The sequence below is a fragment of the Pipistrellus kuhlii genome, unplaced genomic scaffold (genome assembly GCF_014108245.1).
Source record: "Pipistrellus kuhlii isolate mPipKuh1 unplaced genomic scaffold, mPipKuh1.p scaffold_m20_p_2, whole genome shotgun sequence".
Lineage (NCBI taxonomy): Eukaryota > Metazoa > Chordata > Mammalia > Chiroptera > Vespertilionidae > Pipistrellus > Pipistrellus kuhlii.
Window position 1 is genome coordinate 147,382,629 of NW_023425515.1, and position 21,094 is coordinate 147,403,722.

The 21,094-nt window shown below is 35.4% G+C and overlaps 1 protein-coding gene across 3 annotated transcripts; it reads left to right on the forward strand.

Annotated features, from left to right (window-relative positions):
- The first annotated feature begins 348 nt into the window (after nt 1–348).
- ZRANB2 (zinc finger RANBP2-type containing 2) lies at nt 349–20,290 on the forward strand. Of its 3 annotated transcripts, none has more exons than XR_004989094.2 (11): nt 349–508; nt 4,545–4,597; nt 4,687–4,795; nt 5,744–5,826; nt 10,345–10,421; nt 10,676–10,810; nt 12,420–12,589; nt 14,053–14,139; nt 16,299–16,454; nt 17,566–17,635; nt 18,418–20,290. XR_004989094.2 is itself a non-coding variant. In XM_036444501.2 (11 exons), the coding sequence occupies exons 1-10, from the start codon at nt 453–455 to the stop codon at nt 17,593–17,595; spliced, it is 960 nt and encodes a 319-aa protein (XP_036300394.1). In that variant the 5' UTR covers nt 349–452; the 3' UTR covers nt 17,596–17,635; nt 18,418–20,290. The 3 variants fall into 3 exon arrangements, 2 of the variants coding, with proteins under 2 accessions (XP_036300394.1, XP_036300395.1); XM_036444501.2 differs by having other exon boundaries at nt 17,562–17,635; XM_036444502.2 differs by lacking the exon at nt 17,566–17,635.
- Nucleotides 20,291–21,094: the final 804 nt, after the last annotated feature.

Here is a 21,094-nt window from a genome sequence, read left to right on the forward strand (position 1 = left end):
TGACCCTTTGAGAAGCCTGAGCAACCAGCTATCCCAAGCCCCAGGCTGAATGCCATCCCTCTGCCTCGGCCTACGTGGCTCCGCCCACCTGAGCTACGTCCTGTGCTGTTGGGTCCTCCCGCCTATAGGGGGCTCTCCAAGGCTTCCAGGGCCTAGAGGTCTCCCGCCTGGGGTGTCCCTGCGGCGCCTGCTAGTTTAGCTCCAGAGACTACATTTGCGTTATAACTCTTTTGGGCCGGGGGGAAAAAATCGCACAGGCATCATACCCTGGACAATAACATTTAAATTCAACCCCGGCAGAGCGCCCCCATCATCAAACCCTGCCGCGGCGGCCGTGGGGCGGAGTCAGGCGGCGCGCGGGCAGCCCCGGCGAGCCCAAGGCCCCCGGCGCGTTTTCCTCCCGGTGAAGACGTAGCTGCGGGTGGCTGTGCTGGTGGCTGGCGGCGTCCAAGATGTCGACCAAGAATTTCCGAGTCAGTGACGGCGACTGGATCTGCCCTGACAAAAAGTGAGTCCAGCTAGGGGCCCCGCGTGGGAGCGCGGCTTATCGGTGACGTCTTCCTCAGACCGGCTCCGCGTTTCCCCCCTTTTTTCACGGTCCCCGCGCTGCCTTCAGCCGGGATGAGGCGGCGAATCGCGGGCTCCTGGGCGGGAAGGAGGCTCCCCGGCTCCTCACGAGGAGGGGCTTTCGGGACCATCTCTCCAGCCTCTCCTCGCCCTGAGGTCTCCACGTCCCCTCCCCTCTTGTTGGAGGGCGAGGCTGGCCGCCCCGTGTCCCCCCACCCCCTCCCCGGTCCCGCCGCGGCCAGGTATCCGCGGTCCGGAAGCCGCCGTCGGCGAGGCCCGCTCGGTGCGGGCTCCCCTCACGTGACTTTCCCCGCAGAACTTTGGGTCGTGGAAAGCCTCTCGCTCTTTGGCTTCTCACAGTTCACCTTTTTGGATTTAAAAAAAAAAAAAATTTAAACGTTTCTTCGTAGCGCATGTATAACCTCCCCCCCTTCCAAAAAAAAAACACCAAATACACAATAACAGCACTACCCTTCTGTGGTGTGGAGCATTCTGACTTTTTTTCCCCTTTTATTTCTCCCACAAGAATTAAGCCTTTCGAGCCCAAAGGCCTGAGGCCTGTGCTTCTGCCCCGGGGAAGGCCTGCCGCAGGGAAGCACGTGTTGCGATGGCTCTGCCTTTGACGTTGTTGCTGAAGTCATTGTGCCCCATCAGACACATGGTGGTTTTCACCACAGGGCCCTGGGATAGGGGTATCTGTGTGTAAATAGACGGAGGGTACTGTGGAAAGTCATGGTCCAAAGTCATGGTCAAAAGCACAGCTCATGTCCGAATACAGACCTTTGATTTCTTGTGCTACAGACAAAAAGTTCATGGTGGGAAAGAGGAAACACTTGGAAGCACACAGACCTGGGTTTAATGTCAGCCCTACTGCTCCGTTAACCGTGTAACTGACCTCAAGTAGGTTATTTAATTTCAGTTAAAAGTAAAAGCTGGAATGGAACGGCTTCCTGAACAATAAATACATGAAATAACATAGTGGGTGTAGTAAATAGCAGTGACGTGTAGCAAATACTGATGGACAGCTATTGGTGGTAGTTTTAGGAAATTAAGCCACCTGATGTCACTCAAGGAGATTAAGGCCTTATTTAATCAGCATTTGTTTTCTCTTCATACTTGAAGCAGTTTCAGTGAAACATTATGGTTTTTACATAATAAGTTGATGGTTCTCAATTGCATAATATTCATAGCTATACTATCTATAAGTAACCCAAAGGTTAATCTATAATTGAAATAAATATTGGTACATTTATACAGTGGAATGTTATACTGTGTAAATAGAGGATCTAAATTTACATGAAAAATCATCAGTGAGTCTCCCAAGCAAGATGTTGAACAAATAGAATACGATGAAAAAGTATTTTTTTAAAAAGGGCAATTGCATAAAAATTAAGATAACCTGAAGAATTTCAAGTCTGCTTGACGATCTAGAACAAGAATAGGAGTGATGTGCTATGAATAGCATTACTCCTACAGATAAGTCTATTTGAAAACATTCAAAGGGTAATCAACAATGTCTCTCTTGTGGTGTTGGTCACTAGTAGAATAAAGTGCTTTTGGTAGCCTCATTAATGCGACACACCCAGATATTTAAGGAGGTCTCTCACTTATAGACATGTGGCTAGAATATTATTTCAACAATCTATATAAATCCAGGGAACACTTTAGAATGTGTTTGGGTCAGAACAGATATTCTTGGGCGTTGGGAGGGGAACGAAAAAGTTATTTGGATGCTTTGGTATAGAGATGATGCCATACTTTACATCTTTATTTTATTGCAGTATAATAGAAAAAAAAAAAAAAACCCCAAAAAAACGGTTTTTAAAATTATTTAAGTTTTACATGTCAGACATTTAACATTCTGTTACTGATATGCACATGCACTATTCAGGCCATGTTAGTGAATCCAATATATTTTTTGTTTTTATTTAAGTTTATAAACTACTAGAGGCCTGATACATGAAAATCTGTGCAAGATTAGGCCTTCCCCCCATCTGCTGGCACCTGGGGCTAGGGCTGGCTTCCCTAGGGCCCTGGCTTCCTCAGGAAGGACATCCTGTCTAGTTAGCATATTACCCTTTTATTATTATAGATAAGTGTAAAGTGATAGTATTAAATCTATGTGTTGAGCCGAAACCGGTTTGGCTCAGTGGATAGAGCAGTGGATAGAGCTTCAGTCTGTGGACTGAAAGGTCCCGGGTTCGATTCCGGTCAAGGGCATGTACCTTGGTTTTGGGCACATCCCCAGTAGGGGGTGTGCAAGAGGCAGCTGATTGATGATTCTCATCGATGTTTCTGACTCTGTCCCTCTCTCTTCCTCTCTGTAAAGAATCAATAAAATATATATTTTTTTAAATCTATGTGTTGAGGTTATTGGTTGTGATTATAATTTTTTAAAGTTAGCTTTCAGAGGTTTGGTAATAAAAAAAACCTCACATTTCCTTATAATTATTGAACATATGTATAGTTTTTAGTAAGAATCCCATCTATCTACCTTTCCTTACTGTCCTACCCTCTACTTGTAAAAAGAGTGTTTTTATCAAGATCCATGAAGCCCTCTGATTTATTTATTTTCTCTCCATTGGCATACCCTTAGGATTTTGTGTTTCTTATAATACTTAATACATTTGTGTGTGTATATCTTATTTTCTGTATTGAGAATTACTTTAAAGTTTTTTGGAACTCCCAGGTACCTTGTCAGTAATTGTAAGTGGAGCCATATCTTACCTCAGCTTTGCAAGGGGATTTTATTAAAATTACAGTTATATTGCCTGGCTCAGTGGGTTGGTGCTTCATCCTGTTCACAATTTGCTTCCAGGTCCAAACTCTGCCATACCTGGGTTTTAGGTCTGATCCCCAGGGTTGGGCATGTAGGAGAGGCATCCGGTAGATATATCTCCCTCAAATCAATACTTTTCTCTCTGCTGCCTCCTCTCTTTCCCCCCTCCCCCTCTCATCCTCCCTCTTTAAAAATCAATTTTAAAAAATCCAGTTATATGTAACTTAACCGCAGGACAATGTTCAGAGAAATGTCATTAGGCCATTTTGTCATTGTGCAAATACAGAGTTCATGTACACAAACCTAGGTAGTATAGCCTACTTACTACACACCGAGGCTATATGATATATATAGCCCATTGCTCTTGGGCTACAAGCCTATATAGCATGTTAGAACACGAAAAAACACAAGATTAAATCAACCAGTAACATAGTCATTTATTGTCATTATCAAGTATTATGTACTATAAATGACTGCTGAACTTTATATATATATATATATATATATATTATTGATTTTTTTACAGAGAGGAAGGAAAATGGATAGAGAGCTAGAAACATCGATGAGAGAGAAACATCGACCAGCTGCCTCCTGCACACCCCCTACCGGGGATGTGCCCGCAACCAATGTACATGCCCTTGACTGGAATCGAACCTGGGACCTTTCAGTCCGCAGACCGACGCTCTATCCACTGAGCCAAACCGGTTTCGGCTGTGCTGAACTTTTATACTACTGGCAGTGTAGTAGTTTTGTTTACTCCAGCATCACCACTTGGGTTGCAGTAAGAAGTCACTAAGCAATAGGAATTTTTCAACTCCATTATAATCTTATGGAACCACTGTTGTATGTGCTGTTCATTGCTGACCAAAATGTTATTTGGTGCAAAATTGTAATGACATGCACTAACAGGACACTGAGTCATAGAGATCCTAAGTGACTTACCAGGATTACATAAGTAGAAAGTGAGATACTGAGTTTCTTATCCTGCACTTGTGACTTTAAATCGTACATTTTCCCACTAAATTGAGACTTTAAAAAAATATATTAATTACATGGCTTTAGAATGGACTTAGATGGCATTAGAATTTCTGGATCCAGGTATATTGTGAGGGAGGACACGTTTGAAAGTTGTGTATATAGAATTTTAAAAAATTATATTGATTTAAAATTATCTAAATATTTTTCATTTTATTTTCAGATGTGGAAATGTAAACTTTGCCAGAAGAACCAGCTGTAATAGATGTGGCCGGGGTAAGCATAGGAAGCTTTTATTAGGACAGTATATACAGATAATTTCATTATTTCCCCAGATTCATATTGCATAATTTTTCTATTTTCAGAGAAAACAACTGAGGCTAAGATGATGAAAGCAGGGGGCACTGAAATAGGAAAGACACTTGCAGAAAAGAGCCGAGGTCTATTTAGTGCTAATGACTGGCAGTGTAAAACGTATGTGTTTATTATCATCCACTCTTCTTCCATAAAAATATATCTCATTACTTGTTAATGTTACCAACTCTTATTAGTCACATTAACAAGCCAAGGTCACCTTTAAATCAAAGGTCTGTTATTGTTATTCAGTCTATATCTTATATATAAGTGTAAAGAACTATTAAATTCTATTTTTTAATGGTGATACTAGTTGTTACAAGGATAGGATATGTATACCAATAAACATGCTTTAAAGTGAGCTGACATTCCAAAAAAGTCTACTTATATTACTGAAAAATCTCAAAAATTATTATTAATGTGACATGCACCACAAAATTTATTTTGCCTGTTTTCAAAGTAATTTTAGAATAGTGTGTACCATAATAATTATTTCTAATTAGATAGATTTTTTAATATATTTAAGTTCTATATTGATTTTTCCAATTTCCTTTTTCTTTGTGTTGTGCACATGAATCAAATATATAAAAGGATTTCATCAGAAAAGGGGGTCTTATATAAATTTCTGATCCTATAGATATTTATTTGTGCTGAAGAATTTTCCAGCAACAGATTAAGACTGGGTTTGGAATTCAGTACTTGAACTGACTCCTCAAAAAGGAAAAAAATTACCCTTCTTTGAGGTGAATTCAGAGGCAGAAATTAGTAGAATCTTTGACTTAAAATGTTTTCCCCCTAAAGTATCAGAATCTCTAAATATAATATCATTTCTTTTTCATGAATTGAGAAAGGCACCATACTATATTGCTTTTGCTTCTTTGCTTAAATAATTAGAATCCACATTCTCTCAGAAAAAAAGACCAATGGTACATTTTCCTTGTTTGCAATATTCTTAGTAAATTATGGTAGTTATTTCATCCTAGTTTTTACTTTAAAATTCTAGAATGTTTAAAAATTTACTATTTTTCCTGTAATTATCTACTAACTTGGTATTTTTAACTTCTAAAGTTGCAGTAATGTGAATTGGGCAAGAAGATCAGAGTGTAACATGTGTAATACTCCAAAGTATGCCAAGTTAGAAGAAAGAACAGGTAAGATAAAAGCACATTCTAACAATGATTTCAAAAGAATTAAAGTTGAATTGACAAGTTATATATCATCTGAAGAGCACAGTGATTGAAAATTCTTTCTGTTCTACTTTTATGGGTTTTTTTCCTTAATTTTTTCCCCCCTCATACTCATAAAAATCAGTATTTTAATAGAATAGCGTAATTTTTGAATTTTACAATTTACAAAATACAGCATTAGGAAGCTGTAACCTAACATACAGTAATATTACAATACGTTTAGCAATGCTTTATTTACTCCCTTTCCCCCACTGATCTAAATGTTTATTATCCTATACTAAAGGCCCAGTGCACGAAATTGTGCATGAGTGGGGAGTGTGTCCCTCAGCCCGCTTCCGGCAGTCAGATATTCCCTCTTGCAATCCAAGACCACTGGCTCCTAACCACTCCCCTGCCTGATGCCCCCAACTGCACTCCCCTGCCAGCCTGATTGCCCCTAACTGCCTCTGCCTTGGCTTCCACCACCATGGCTTTGTCTGGAAGGAAGTTGGACAACCAGAAGATGGCCAGTCGATCAGTCTAATTAGCATATTACCCTTTTATTAGTATCCTATATAATAAAGAGCTAATATGCAGATGGTCATCATGCTCTTGCACTGGGGCCAGGGGACCTGAGGCTATGCTCCCTGCCCCGGTGCTGGGGCTTGGGCCCTGAGGTTGTGCCCCCTGCCCAATTGCTGGGCCAGGGGCCTGAGGCTGCACCTCTCTGCCTTGTGGGGCTTAATGGGGGTGGGGCCGGCCAGGTCTGGGTCTTGCTTGATTTCGAGATGTGTACAAGGACTTGACTCTGGGTCCTGCGGCATGCTCCAGACTCTGACAGGAGGGAGATTTTCATATACATTTTACTGATTTTTTTTTTCCATCTTTGACACATCTATTCTAGAGAAAGGGCACATAGCAACATTAAAATATTTCATCTAATTCCCTTTTAATGTGCACGAATTTCATGCACCAGTCTACTAGTAGATAATAAAAGACTAATATGCAAATCAACTGAATGGCAGAATAACTGGTCACTATGACGCACTCTGACCACCAGGGGCAGATGCTCAATACAGTAGCTTCCCCCTGGAGTCAAGCTGGGCTCAAAGCTGGCGATCAAAGCAGTAGTGGTGGGAACCTCTCCCACTTCTGTGACAGCATTAAGGATGTCAGTGGATATCTCCCTCTCACACCCACCCTCCGCCCCCCGAATGCACAAATTTCATGCACTGGGCCCCTAGTTAAGAATAACTGCAGTTCAAACAATCTTAATAACACTGATCTTCATACTTTTGATTTCATGAAAATAAATTCTCAGAAGTTGGATTAATTAAATTGTTCAAAATATAGAATCACAGAATTTTCAAGTTAGTGCATTAGTTCTTCCTTTGAAGTACATGTTATATTCATCCTCTTTTCTATGTTCATTTCCATTGTCACAGCCCTAGTTTAGGCTTGATTTAAAAGTGTATTCAATATTGTTCACCTCTTTACATTTTATTATGAGGCAAATTTGGAAATACTTTTATATTAACACCTATTAATGTTCTTGTTTGCTTCTGTCACCTAACTATTTTAGCCCTGGCCTATGTGGTTGAGTGGATAAGCATTGGAGTGAGAACCAAAGAGTTGAGGGTTTGATTCCCAGTCATGAGTGCATAGTTGGGGGGCAGGGAGGCCACCAGTCAGTGTGTCTCACATCGTCATTTCTCTTTTTCTCTCCCTCTCTTCCACTCTAAAAATCAGTGGGAAAAATATCCTTGGGTGAGGATTAACAAAAAAACAAAACTATTTTATTTATTTATTTAATATATTTATTGTTTTAGAGAAAGGAAGAGAGAGGGATAGAGAGTTAGAAACATCGATCAGCTGCCTCTTGCACATTCCCTATTGAGGATGTGCCCGCAACCAAGGTACATGCCCTTGACCGGAATCGAACCTGGGACCTTTCAGTTCCCAGGTCGACACACTATCCACTGAGCCAAACCGGTTTCGGCAAAACAAAACTATTAAAGCACGTGTGTTAAACACAAGGCCCGCGGGCCAAATCTGTCCCGCCAGGCCTTGCAATGTGGCCCGCACCGCGCTGTCATCACTGCACTCCGCTGCGTTTCCATCACAATGACAGTTTATGACTGTTCAGTAAACCATTCGGCCCGCAATTTAGGCTGGATTTTAGAATTTGGCCCCTTCTCTGATTGAGTTCGACACCCCTAATTTAAAGCCTTTAAAAAGCTCCAGTTCTTTAAATGACACTAGAATTATGTTGTTTTTATATTTATTCATTGAATAAAAACTTCATTGGCCATTTGTGCATGATGTTGGGGATACTTGGGTAAGCAAAAAAGACATCTAGAGCCAAAGATTAATGAATTATTTTTAAGAAAGCAGTGTGTTTGATAAAGCATTGTTTAAGCTAAGAAGAAAAAGAATTACCTAAGTAACAAGTTAAAGATCATTGCAAGCAACTGTAAACAGCTTGTGGAAAGGTCCTGAGACTTGAAAGAATGTATCATATTGGATGTACTAGTTAGCTCCAGAAAACACTTTGGAAATAGTCAAAAGCCATTTAAATCATGGTGTAAGGAGTTTATTTTATTCTCAATATAATGGGAAATATATGAAAGATTTTTAACAAGCAACACAATTTTTTTTTTAAATATTGCTGGTTTGTAGAAAAACAATTTGAGGGAGGGTAGCAAGAATATAAACAAGAAGACCAATTTTTACAATATTACCTGACAAACTTCAAACCAATTGAATGAAGGAAACACACATAGACCATGCCAAGTCACCTTTTTTTCAGTGGAAATGATGTGTTCAAATTTTTTCATGGGTGAGCTGTGTGTCATGTATCCATCCTTTCATAGGGTGGAATTGTCTCCTTGACCAGAAGTTCGTCTAGGAGTTTGACCAGGGGTGAGGCTGGATAGGGGAAGGAATGGAGGCCCCGGCTGGTGGCGACTGAGGGGGAGGAGGGAGTACCCAGCTGGTAGCCGCTAGGGGCTCTACCAGCGCACAAATTTCATGCACTGGGCCTCTAGTACCTTAATAATCTCTTTGTTGTCAACAGATTATTTAGGTGGTTTTTCTGTGGCCTGTATGAAAGAACATGAAAATAGCTTTGTATTTGCTATGCTATTTATATTTAAGTAATTTCTACTTATTTATATATGCAAAATTACCTATTTGAATTATAGTTCACTTTCTAAATTTTGGCTATAATGTGTTCTTTAGCTCTCCATTTATCAAACTACTCATACTTTAATCTTGGGATGTACTAGTTGGTCCGAAGGTTGTGGGTTATTGTTAAGCTAATCTTGGGATGTACTGATACAGTTAACTATATTTAGAGACAAACTATATTGTTGAATTATAACTTTTCATTGTGTTTGTAATCCAGATTAAAATTGAATGTGAGTAGTTCTCTTGAGGTGAACATAACCCACTTGTGCTTAGTTCTGTCTTTTTATGATATTCCAAAAAAACTACAGCCAAAATGTTACGGAAAAGTTATTGGTATTTAATAACACTTTTACTCACGTTATGTGGACAAAAAGAAAAGGAAATTTTTCTATTGGAGTGCATATTGCCTCTGAAACAAGGTAGGAAGAAGAAGAAAGGGATGATATGCAAGTATTTCAAAAATAAACATTAATACATTGCAATTTTTACTGATACAAAGTATAATGAAGAAAAGAATGTTAGAAGAAAAGAAAGAAGATGATACTTATGCTATTCTATTAAAACAGAGCCGTTCCACTATTCATGGCAGTTAATGAAATGATAATAGGATAATGATTATTCTTTTAATGCCCATGTTTGATAGTTTTAAAGTTCCAAATTCCAAGTTAAAAGTATTTGTTCGCAAGTTTAACATTTTTTTCTGGTTCCTGGGGGAAGACCGTCTAATTGTAGGTGTTAATTGTGACATTAAAGAATAATGGTTTGCTGATCTTGATTAATTTTTAATAGAATATTTTCAGTTCAAAAGTTAATTGGCTGCTTAGAGAACCTTCAGTAACTTTTACCTCTGTATTCATTAAAAGCAGTTTGTATCTCCATTATTTTGCCTGGTGTAATTTGTAATTTTAGCCCAGCAAAATTTCAATTTATCAAAACTCCAGAATATCTGCGATTGGAAAACAGTGAAATTTGATTCTTGATTCTTGTTTAGGCCAATTCACCTGAAGAATTAAATTACGCTAAACTACAAAGAAGAGTCCTTTTTACTTTTTAAACTTGGTTATACCAGAGTTTTGAGAAGATGGAAGTGTAGTGACAGGACTTCCTAACCTCTAAGTATCTCACATTGAGACTTACCTTGTAGCGTGTGTGTTTTTAAATGCTTTTTAAAATACTAGTATTATATATGCACAAGCAAATCTCATTGGTAAGATTTTTCTTTTTTCTATTGCTTGGAGACAATTTTGAGGAGTTTTTTTATTTTCCTATTTTAATGAATTGTCAGGATAACAATTTATGCACTTCTTATTTTAGGATATGGTGGCGGTTTTAATGAAAGAGAAAATGTTGAATATATAGAAAGAGAAGAATCTGATGGCGAATATGATGAGGTAATAAGCTATGCATTAGTGTGCAGTTTGAATACAAATTAGAAAGTATCTTAAGTCCAAAGGAAAAATATAAATGTATCTTATTTTTGTAACTACATTTTGAGTCTTACAAAAACTTACATTGTAGGAAATCATAATTGACTATAATTGACATAATGGACCTAAAATATTAATTTAAATACGTACAAATTTCTTTTTTAGAAAAAAGTGTTAATAGATTTTTAGCTGACAAATATTATGAAATTTTTCTCTAGTTCGGACGTAAAAAGAAAAAATACAGAGGGAAGGCAGTTGGTCCAGCATCTATTTTAAAGGAAGTTGAAGATAAAGAATCTGAGGGAGAAGAAGAGGATGAGGATGAAGATCTTTCTAAATATAAATTGGATGAGGTAAGTGATTTCCTTTTTTCTCCTTTGTATTTCAGCTATGACATAACATGAATGTTTTTTATTACCTTTGGCCTGTGGCGAAGATATGTTCTGGCTGTATACTCAATTTATTCTCACAAAAGTTTTAAGCTTTCACTCTGCCAAGAACTATTCTGGCTCTGGAAGTACAATAATGACTGAGACAGAAACACCCTTCTTTTAGTGGAACTAAAGTAAATAAAGGTTCCCTGAATAGGAAACAAGACACTAACATTTTTTAAAAATCAACGTAGACTAGTGTGATTAGAGCAAAGGGAAGAATGTGGGATGGCAGCGACCATATCAGGTCTGGCGTTTGTTCTGTGGGCCTGAGTGTAAAGTTTTATGGTTGGATTATAGGTCTAGATAAAGATCATAAGAGGCCCTTGAATACAACTAAACAAATGAAAGTTTTTAAGAAACAAAGTATCTGACCTGTATTTCAGAGTGATGGGTGTCAGTATACACAGACTGTTGAACAACACGGGTTTGAATGTGCAAATCTACTTAGACACAGATTTGTTTTTCTGTGTTGTTTTATACATGTATTATAATGTATTTCTTTTTTTTGTGATGTTCTTATTTTCTCTAGATTTATTTATTGTAAGAATACAGTATGTAATACATATACTGAATAAAATGTGTTAATTAACTGTTTTCTGCAAGGCTGTCGGTCCATAGGGTGTTACTGCTTAGGTTTTAAGGGAGTCAAATATTATGCACCGGTGTCTCTAACCTCTGCATTGTTCAAGGGTCAACTTGAACATTGAGATAATTGGGGAGGCAGAATAGATTGTCTGAATTAGATCACATAAAAGGTTACTGTATTATCTATCAGTAGAGAAAGAAGAGTAAGGGATATGGATTCAATGACTTTCATAAGTAAAATTAAAAATTCTTGACATTTTATTTGGTACTACTTTATGACAAAAAAAGAGGAAATAAGTACTATGAGGTTTACTTCTTTGAAATATTTGAGATACCCTGTTTCCCCGAAAATAAGACTGTCTTATATTAATTTTTGCTCCCAAAGATGCACTAGGTCTTACTTTCAGGGGATGTCTTATTTTTCCATGAAGAAGAATACGGCACACATTTATTGTTAAATGAAAATAAAGGAAATTTATTACCTGTATAGGGTATGGTAGTACAGTAGTTGTCAACACAAACCAGACAAACTGAATTCTACAGTATCAAGAATTTACTCATTTATTCAATGACAATCATGTCATCTTCTGGAACATCATCATAACAATGCAACTTCTGAATTTCCTGGTGAATTTCTTGTGACTCCATTTCTTTCAGAATCACTGGACCAAATCTCTCATGTTTAGCCTGGGGGGGCCTTATTTTCGGGGGATGCCTTATATTTCACTCAGAAGGAAACCTGTAAGTAGGTCTTATTTTCAGAGGATGTCTTATTTTCGGGGAAACACGGTAGTTAAGTCTGCTTAGTTCAAGAGTGAATTTGCTGAGATATTTGTGATGTATGTCCATATGGTGATGTGCAATACATAGAACTGTTCATCATCCCTATTAGATAGCATTAATATCTAAATGTCAAATATAATTGACTCTGAATTTTTGTTAGGATGAGGATGAAGATGATGCTGATCTTTCAAAATATAATCTTGATGCCAGTGAAGAAGAAGATAGTAATAAAAAGAAATCTAATAGACGAAGTCGCTCAAAGTCTCGATCTTCACATTCACGATCTTCATCACGCTCATCCTCCCCCTCAAGTTCAAGGTCTAGGTCCAGGTAAACGGGTACAGGTCAAGGGTAACATCAGTCAAAATGTCAGTATCTAACTTCTTTATTTATAAATTTTGTTTTTATTGACTGAATAAGTTTTCCTTTTATTTCAGAGATTTCGTTCAAGTCACCTTGTAAAAAATATTTTTTTAGTGCCTTGAAGTTACTGTCCAGTATTTTCAGAAATGCAAATTTTAATATGAAACTTCCTCATTCCATTTATCTCCAGACTTTTTATTAAAATAGACTTTAAAGATCTAATTAAATCATTACATAAAGTGTATTATCTACCTATACAGTTTATATTTAGAAATTTTTAAGTAAAGTGGGATATTTGTTTTCACTGGTAAAGGCTAAAATAGAAATATTCTAGGCCTTAATTAAGTATTTGCTTATTTTACAATGGGCTTAGATAATTTACTTGTTATAGGTATTCTGAATAAAGGAGAAAATTTCAGTCATTTAAGTTCTATTAATTTTGAGATGTTCAGGAATAAGTAAAAGGAGTCAATTGGTGGTGTACTTGAATATTGTTTTATTAGTAATGTAAAACTTTAGTAAATATTTCCTGATTGAGTAGTCGATAATAAAAATAAAATTTTACATGAGAAAAATCAGTGCTTTGTATAAACTGTTCCCTTGAAAAATTCTTATTCATAGTTTAAGTTAATCAACACGCAATGAATGTTTAATGTATTTAGGAAAAATTATTAGCTAATTGAATACTTAACTAGTTAAAGCTTAAAAGCGATTGATTCTAAATGTAATTTTAAGATGATAATGTTACATTCTTTTGCTGCAGACTATTTTAAGGAACAAATTAAAGCTGTAAGATTAGTACTGAATTTTACTTCTGTTGTGACTTCTGAATTTTAAGTGGACCATATCTCCCCTGTGTCATTTTTCAATAATATAATTACCCAAAACAATGACAGGGTTGTTAATATATTTAACTTTAATTCTCTAACATTTGAGCAAGAAGAAAAATAGGGTTAAACAAACATACGCAAGTCAACATTTAAAGCTTCATACTAAATAGTGAACATGGAAATGGAAGGAATTTTATAAGAAAAATTAATAGATATTCCAGAGAGTTAGTTAAACATAAACTGTAAAATTCGAATTCTTGGGTATGTTAAGTCCTGTTACTTTTAAATATTGTAAATGTAAAGTATTCAGTATTAATAAAATGCTTTAATTTGTACAATCTTGAGTAATATTTAGAGTAATGTTGTTGTACTTGAAAAGTGATAGTTGATTATTTTCAAAAAATTACCTATATCTTTTAAGTTTTTGCATGAATGTCAAAACAAAAAGTTACTTTAAAATAATTGTGTTATGAAAATATATATCAAATAGTTGTCCTTTTACATGAAAATGAATTCTAATGCATATCTTTCTCCCAGTGTTCATGTCACAAAGTTCAATTAAGTGGACCTGGAAAAAAAAATTCTTCCATGTTGTTCCAGGTCCCGTTCAGGAAGTTCTTCCAGTTCGCAGTCAAGATCTCGTTCCAGTTCCAGAGAACATTCGAGATCTCGTGGGTCGAAATCAAGGTGAATGAGGTAGCATCTCTCTGTAAAGCAGAGAGGAAAAAGTATTTAAAGGCTGCAGAAGGTGTTGCTGCTTTTTTTCTCTTTATTTTGCTTCTACTTGTCAATTTTATTTTAGCTTTAGAAAGCTAATGCACTTGCCTTGGCTTAATTTTCTCACCATGAGATGTTTCCATTGCCTGCAGTGTGCCAAGACATTCCCATGATTGAATTAAGGTTATTTTGCATTATGCAAGGTTTGTTATCTGGGCTAAATGTGATGAGTAGGAAGATAGAGCCAAGTCTTACTATCAAATATCTCAAAAGTTATGTTTGCAGTAGTAGTTCAAATAAAATGAGATATATGCAAATAAAAAGGAAATGTTTATTCTTTTTGTTTTTTGTTAATCCTCACTGGAGGATATTTTCACCTTTGATTTTTAGAGATTGGAAGGGAGAGAGAAGGGGGAAGGAGACACAAACACACACCTACACCCCTACACCTTCCCACATTCACCCTGAATGGGGCAGGAACCTGCAGCCCACGTATGTGCCCTTGACCAGATTCAAACCTATGACACTTCCGGTATACAGGAACACTGGCCAGGGCTTTTTTTCCTTTCATTTTTAAAAGGAAGAAAAATAAGATCGTCCCAAAGCATATTTTGTTTTACAAGGTAATTGTTTCAGTATTTACTGAAATGATTTTGTTATTTATATCAGATAAAGTTTCTGGGGGGAGGGTCTTATACTTATTTTCATTTCTCTGTAATATTACATAGACTATTACAAGCAAGCAGTATGTGAGAGCAGAGACACTCCTCTTAAATTCCACAAACTAAATCAAGAAGTTGGTTGGTTAGTCTAAGTAGTGTGTGGTCTTAAGTAATATTATTGTTAATTCTAAGTTGCATTTAGTTATACGATTAATAAAAAAGCACATGAGACACTAATTTTTCTAAACATTGTCAAAATATACTGCATTTCATTTTTAAGTTAATTTATTGACCTAGTAATGGCATCTAACATTAATAAGGAATACAAAAAATTCCACTTGTGTGGAACTTTACACTGAAGTTTAGTGGTAGCTCCTTTGGTAAAATAATGGCATAATAGCTTATTAGAGCCAAGTTTATAGCATTAAAGGGCCACAACAGTTTACAACATTAAAAAGAAAAGAATGATATGCACATTTGTATTACTCCAATACAAAAAGAGAGCAAATGAGTTTATTGTTGTTACTGTGGTGATGATGTATATTTACCATTGTTTTAGTCTTTTGAGTGCTTCATAGGTGAAGATAATTCCTACTTCCCTTTGGGAAGCACTGTAATAAGGTTTACAGAACAGCCTTTATATTCTTTCCAAACATTTTTTCATTGCTTATAACTTTCCAAAGAATTCTCCTTTTGGGCTTTCTAAGTTTATGTTAAGCCCAAAGGTGAATTTTTTGGGAAGTTTGAGCTAAAATACTTCAACCAAAATATGTAAATGAAGAAAAAATTGCATTTAAACATTTGCATGTTTACCACTACCTAAAACATGTGAATGTCAACACTTCATATTTCATGAACAGTGGACCTTCATAAAAATAAATACTGCTGATATAAAGTTTTAAAGTAATTCATTTTATTTTTCTTTGAATATTTAGCAGTTTAATAGTTGCTGTTTTTCTCGCTTCTTTCCCCTTTCCCTGCTTTTTCTATAGCAACTTAACTAATAAGTTTTATAATTCCTCAAGGAATTGTTATGTTTACTTTTCTCAGAAGGTTGTGTATATCTGATACATATTTTTCTCCAAATGGAAGGATATATTTTCTAGACAAAGTGTGTAAAGGCACAGTTTACCTGTTGGTTTTGCTATTTATGTATACTTTAAAATGAAAGCCTTACGTTTTAAAAAAATAATACAAAATTCTACTTTAATATATTGGGCTGGTTGTTAATCATAAGTAGTGAACACTTATCTTACAATTTTATAAAGAGATGAGATTAAAGTAAATGGATTTAAATAGAATTATTTTTATGGTTGAACCAGAAGTCTTCTGTTGGTTAAGCAGTAAGTATTTATTCTCATAAAATTTTCAGTTATAAATCCTGTTTGTTTTTGGAGCTTTTAACTAAATCATCTGCTTCATTTCTTCTTTTAATGAAATGTTTGATTTGTTTCTCAATCAATGAAGATCCAGCTCCAGATCCCACAGGGGCTCTTCTTCCCCACGAAAAAGATCTTATTCAAGTTCATCATCTTCTCCTGAGAGGAACAGAAAGAGAAGTCGTTCTAGATCTTCATCTGGTGATCGCAAAAAAAGACGAACAAGATCACGGTCACCCGAAAGGTTTGGGTTTCTGTAGAAATAAGAATGGGTGTTCTTAAGTGTGTTTAATTAACTTCTAGTCAAGGATTAATTTTTATAATCTCCTTTAGTCCAACTTTAAATTATGCTTTGCACTTTTCAACTTTAAACTTCAAAAAACATTAATTACTTTGTTTACCTTTGTGCTTTCATCAGGTTATTTAGAAAAAGTTGTAGATCAAGCCACTCTTCTATCGGTTCATTTTATTACTTAAATACTTATTTTCATATATAATTATAGCCAACTCTTGGTTATTTCTGTCTTAAAATTTTAATTTAAAAGCTGTGTGTTGAAGTAATTTAGTTGATTTTACATGTATTTAATTGATATTATAAATTTTACATTAAATATTAGAAATTAGTTTTTAGGGCATCTAGAAAAAATAATTATTCTAGATCATTGGGAATCTGTCCTCATTTAAATATGTGTAAATGCATTTTCACAGCAAATTGTTTCATACTCTTTATAAGGAAATTGTTCTTGTAGTTAATACATTTTTCATCTTGCAGTACAAATCCGCAATTCAAATCCATTCCCCCACACACACACCTTTTTTTTTTTTTTTTGAGAAAGACCGTTACTTGATTATGTTATCTATGTGGACATTTTTTAGTTTGGAGAGCTTGTTATCTGTCAGCCTTTCCTACAACAGGCTAATTAATTAACTTTCCTCTTGATTCTCAACATCTAATTATACAGTCAATTTAATGGCTTTCTTTGTATCCTTGGCAAAATTTTTCTTATTCTTGTGAAAGTAATGATTAGGTAAAGTCTGATTGCTGGGTTTAGTGGTAGGATGCCTCATGATTTCTATTTGTACAGAATGATTAGTTTTGCTTCTTCACATTTTGAGATTTAGATACAAGGTTACACACAGCTAGTCTTCTTTCTCTGCATTTGGTGGTTTGATTTTGTTTTGTTTTGTTTTGTTTTGGGGGGTGGGGGGTTTGTAAGAAAATAACTCCATACTTGAGTGAAATTCATTCTGTTGATTTCTTGATACTTCTGCAAATTTTTATTTTAGCCACATAAAATCCCCCTAGTTTGTTGTCATCTAAACTTAATGAACATGTTCTCTATTCCATAAGCCAGGTGATTGGTGAAAACACTAAACAACCCTGAGTCCAGGGCCAACCCCTCGGAACACCACTACTTTACCCAGGTTGATATATTGACTTATTCATATTAGCTGCATGAATGTAACCATTTAACTAGTTGTATAATCATCTTGTGAGACCTTGATTTCCAAAATGTGGTTATTTATCAATATATATTCTCATACACAGTCAGAAACCTTGCTGTATCTGATTTACATATAGATTTACCACACTACAGTGTTTTTTATTTTTGGTTGTTTTGTTTTTTAATATATTTTATTGATTTTTGTACAGAGAGGAAATGAGAGTTAGAAACATCAATGAGAGAGTCATTGATCAGCTGCCTCTTGCACACCCCCTACTGAGGATATGCCCGCAACCAGGGTACATGCCCTTGACTGGAATCGAACCCGGGACCCTTCAGTCCCCAAGCCAACGCTCTATCCATTGAGCCAAACCGGTCCTGGCACTATCTACAATGTTATCAGAGATTATTTTAGTTACTCTCTCATCAAGTTTGTATGTCTTTGTTGAATATTACCTGTATTTTTACATGTTTTTGCAAGGCTTTTTTTCCTTACCTTAAATAATTGAGAGGTGGCTATATCTTGGAATGAGAGATTTTTTTTTTAATTTTAGAGAATTTTAAATTATACTGTTCCTGGGCTCACATCCAAAGTCTGAACACTATGATTTTATGTGTATAAGTTTATGTCTTAGATTTTAATTAATTTTTTTCTAGTATAATTAGGTTTGATTTTTGTATGTTCTCAAAGTCTTATGAGTGAATGATTATGTCCAACTCAAGCTTATTAAGACTACCTGCTTTCTCTATTATATCTTACAGGCACCACAGGTCATCTTCTGGATCATCCCATTCTGGTTCCCGTTCAAGTTCAAAAAAGAAATAATGTATTAAAATTTACATCTTAAAAAAAAAAAAAAAAAATCCAGTACAGTGCATGAAGCATATTTTTTAAGAAGTTGGTGTCTTACTTAGTCAAAAGTGCTAAGTCTTCTAGTAGAGGTGCATGCCTTTCATTGCTTTTCAGAACAATACAGCTGTGTTTATTTGTGAAATTAAAAGTAAATAGTATTTTAAGCCATAATGTCCCAAAATAGTTGCTCTATTTATCATTCTTTATTTACAGCTATTTTCTTTAAACCATCTCATCTATAACAAAGAACTTTGTTTCTTTTTGTTTTTACTTTGTTTCCTAATTTGAACTCATGTTTTTTTCATTTCCAAATAGGAATTGTTTACTGACTTTTACCTTAGGCTTGCCTGAACTTTGGGTATAGAGGCAAGACTGTGGTGAAGTAGTTGGAAAAAGTCTGTTTATGTTAATCTGAGAAAAGGAGTCAGCCTCTTTATGTAACCTATGTCAAAGTGATTCTTCTCAGAAAAAAATTAAACTAATTGTAAAACAGCCAACTAGAAACAATCTTAAGTTCCCTATGTTAAGGGTGCCTTAGAATCATTGTCTGTCTTTTATTCAATTTTGCTTTTTGCACCACATTTAATGCAAAAAAATCTTGTGAATTGTAGGAGTAAGATGTTCCATATTTCTCACTCTCTGACATAATTTTGAGCAAGAATATCTAATACGTAGTACATTTCTAATCTGATATGGTTGTCTGATGAGAAAAACATCTTATTTCAAATGTTTATCTTAATACTTTAAGAAGCTTGTGTGATGTCTTTAAAAAATCCATTTATCACACATGATTGGTTAGACAAAGCTAAATTATAGTTAATGAAGAAAGCTTCTGAAATATAGTTCTCTTTGGGTGAAAGACCAACAAAGACATTATTAATTTAAGCAAATCTTTGCTGTGAGGTGTTTAACTTTAAACACTTGATAAAATTTTCTTGAGTAATAAATGAATATTTATTTCTGCACGAAACAAGCAGAAATAATGGTACCTGTTCACTTGAAATTACTTATGGCTTAAAATACTTTGAGTTTGTTTTATTTCTCAAAATTGAAATATGGTCACGAGCTTTATGGTGTCTTTTGGTTTAAAAACAAAAGGTTTCTCTCAACAGTATCTTCAGTGACAATGCAAGGTAAGTATGCTAAGGAAAATCAGCAGTTGTGCTTGAGGACTTTTTGTCATGGGGATCAATACCCATTATTGTTCTGTTTTGGGGGGGTTTTTTTTTTGAACAGTAATGTCTGCTGCAATTAAAAACTAAAATGCTTTAAAGTATTTTATAGACAGACCAAACAAAATTATATTTGTTTCTTTATTTTAAAATAAGTGATTTTTCTCTTCACTTGATCTAAAGATAAAATCAAATCTTATGTAGAAATATTTTGATAATATTTTTACAGTGAACTTGCCCCTTATTTTTTTGTCTTAATTTTGTTTCCTACATTTACTGTAGTTTGCACAAGAACTTTTCTCTCTTGTAATTGTGCCTCAGACTTCTTGAAAGTCCACCTCCTAAAATGCCCAAATGATCTTTTAGATTCTACATGTTACTATTGGTTTATTCTTGTGCTTTCTGTATTTAAACTTTGGCTGTACTAAGTAAATGCAAGATTATAAATTTAGCTAATAGTTGTTTACAGACAATTCAGATGATTATGATTTCATTTGGTTTAACAAAGCTGTAGTAGTCCATAAGGAAATGATGCTGTAGACAAATGTAAATAAAGCTTGTGAGTCAAGCATCAAGTGGTGTTTGTTAGAAATAAATTAGAATTTTTAAATGCTGATTTAATGTTCATTTTTAAAGCTGTTTGTAGTCTTGTTTATTACTTCTTATCATGCATTTTAAACATTTTTATGTTCACTTACCCTGTATGTAATGTCATCTTATTTTCATATAAGAGTGCTTGGTTTAAAACATTACAAAGCATTAACACTAACACTTTGGATACACGAACATTTTTGAGACTTTTTAATGTAGATTTTAAATTAGTTTAATACTTTCTGCCAGAACACTACATATCTTTTTCATAGCATACCATAGCATGCTTCCTGAATTACCTTTTTTTTCCCCCAGAGATGGAGAAAGAGAGAAACATCAATGATAAGAGAGAATCACTGATCAGCTGCCTCCTGCATGCCCCACCCTGGTGATCGAGCCCAAAACCTAAGCATATGACCTGACTGGGAACAGAGCCTGTGACCTGGCTCCTAGATCGATGCTCAACAACTGAGCCATGCTGGTCAGGCTCTGAATCACTTTTAAAACTCACTTTATTGCACTCAATAACTGTTCTTTTTAACTGCTAAGTTATTTTAAGTTTCTATTTGCAGTCCTTTCACCAAGTACAGAGTAAGTCCTAATTGTAAGGCCATCTCTAGGCACATTTATCAAGATAAAATAAGTCTTGTCTCAAAAAAGTTTCCTGTCTCATCTCCTTTTGCTATGTGGCATTCATAGAATGTCTTATAGATGTTGGTAAGAAGGTAGGTAACTAAAAGTCAGTTTAAGGTATGTAATAAGTGGTTTACAGGTATTATTTAATTTTCTCTGTCACCCTTACATAATATGTCCCATTTAACAT

Coding starts and splice junctions, on each gene's coding strand:
- ZRANB2 (XM_036444502.2), top strand. CDS start 453: ATGTCGACCAAGAATTTCCGAGTCAGTGACGGCGACTGGATCTGCCCT. Junction 10,422..10,675: donor CTGATGGCGAATATGATGAG/GTAATAAGCTAT, acceptor ATTTTTCTCTAG/TTCGGACGTAAAAAGAAAAA. Junction 14,140..16,298: donor TCTCGTGGGTCGAAATCAAG/GTGAATGAGGTA, acceptor CAATCAATGAAG/ATCCAGCTCCAGATCCCACA.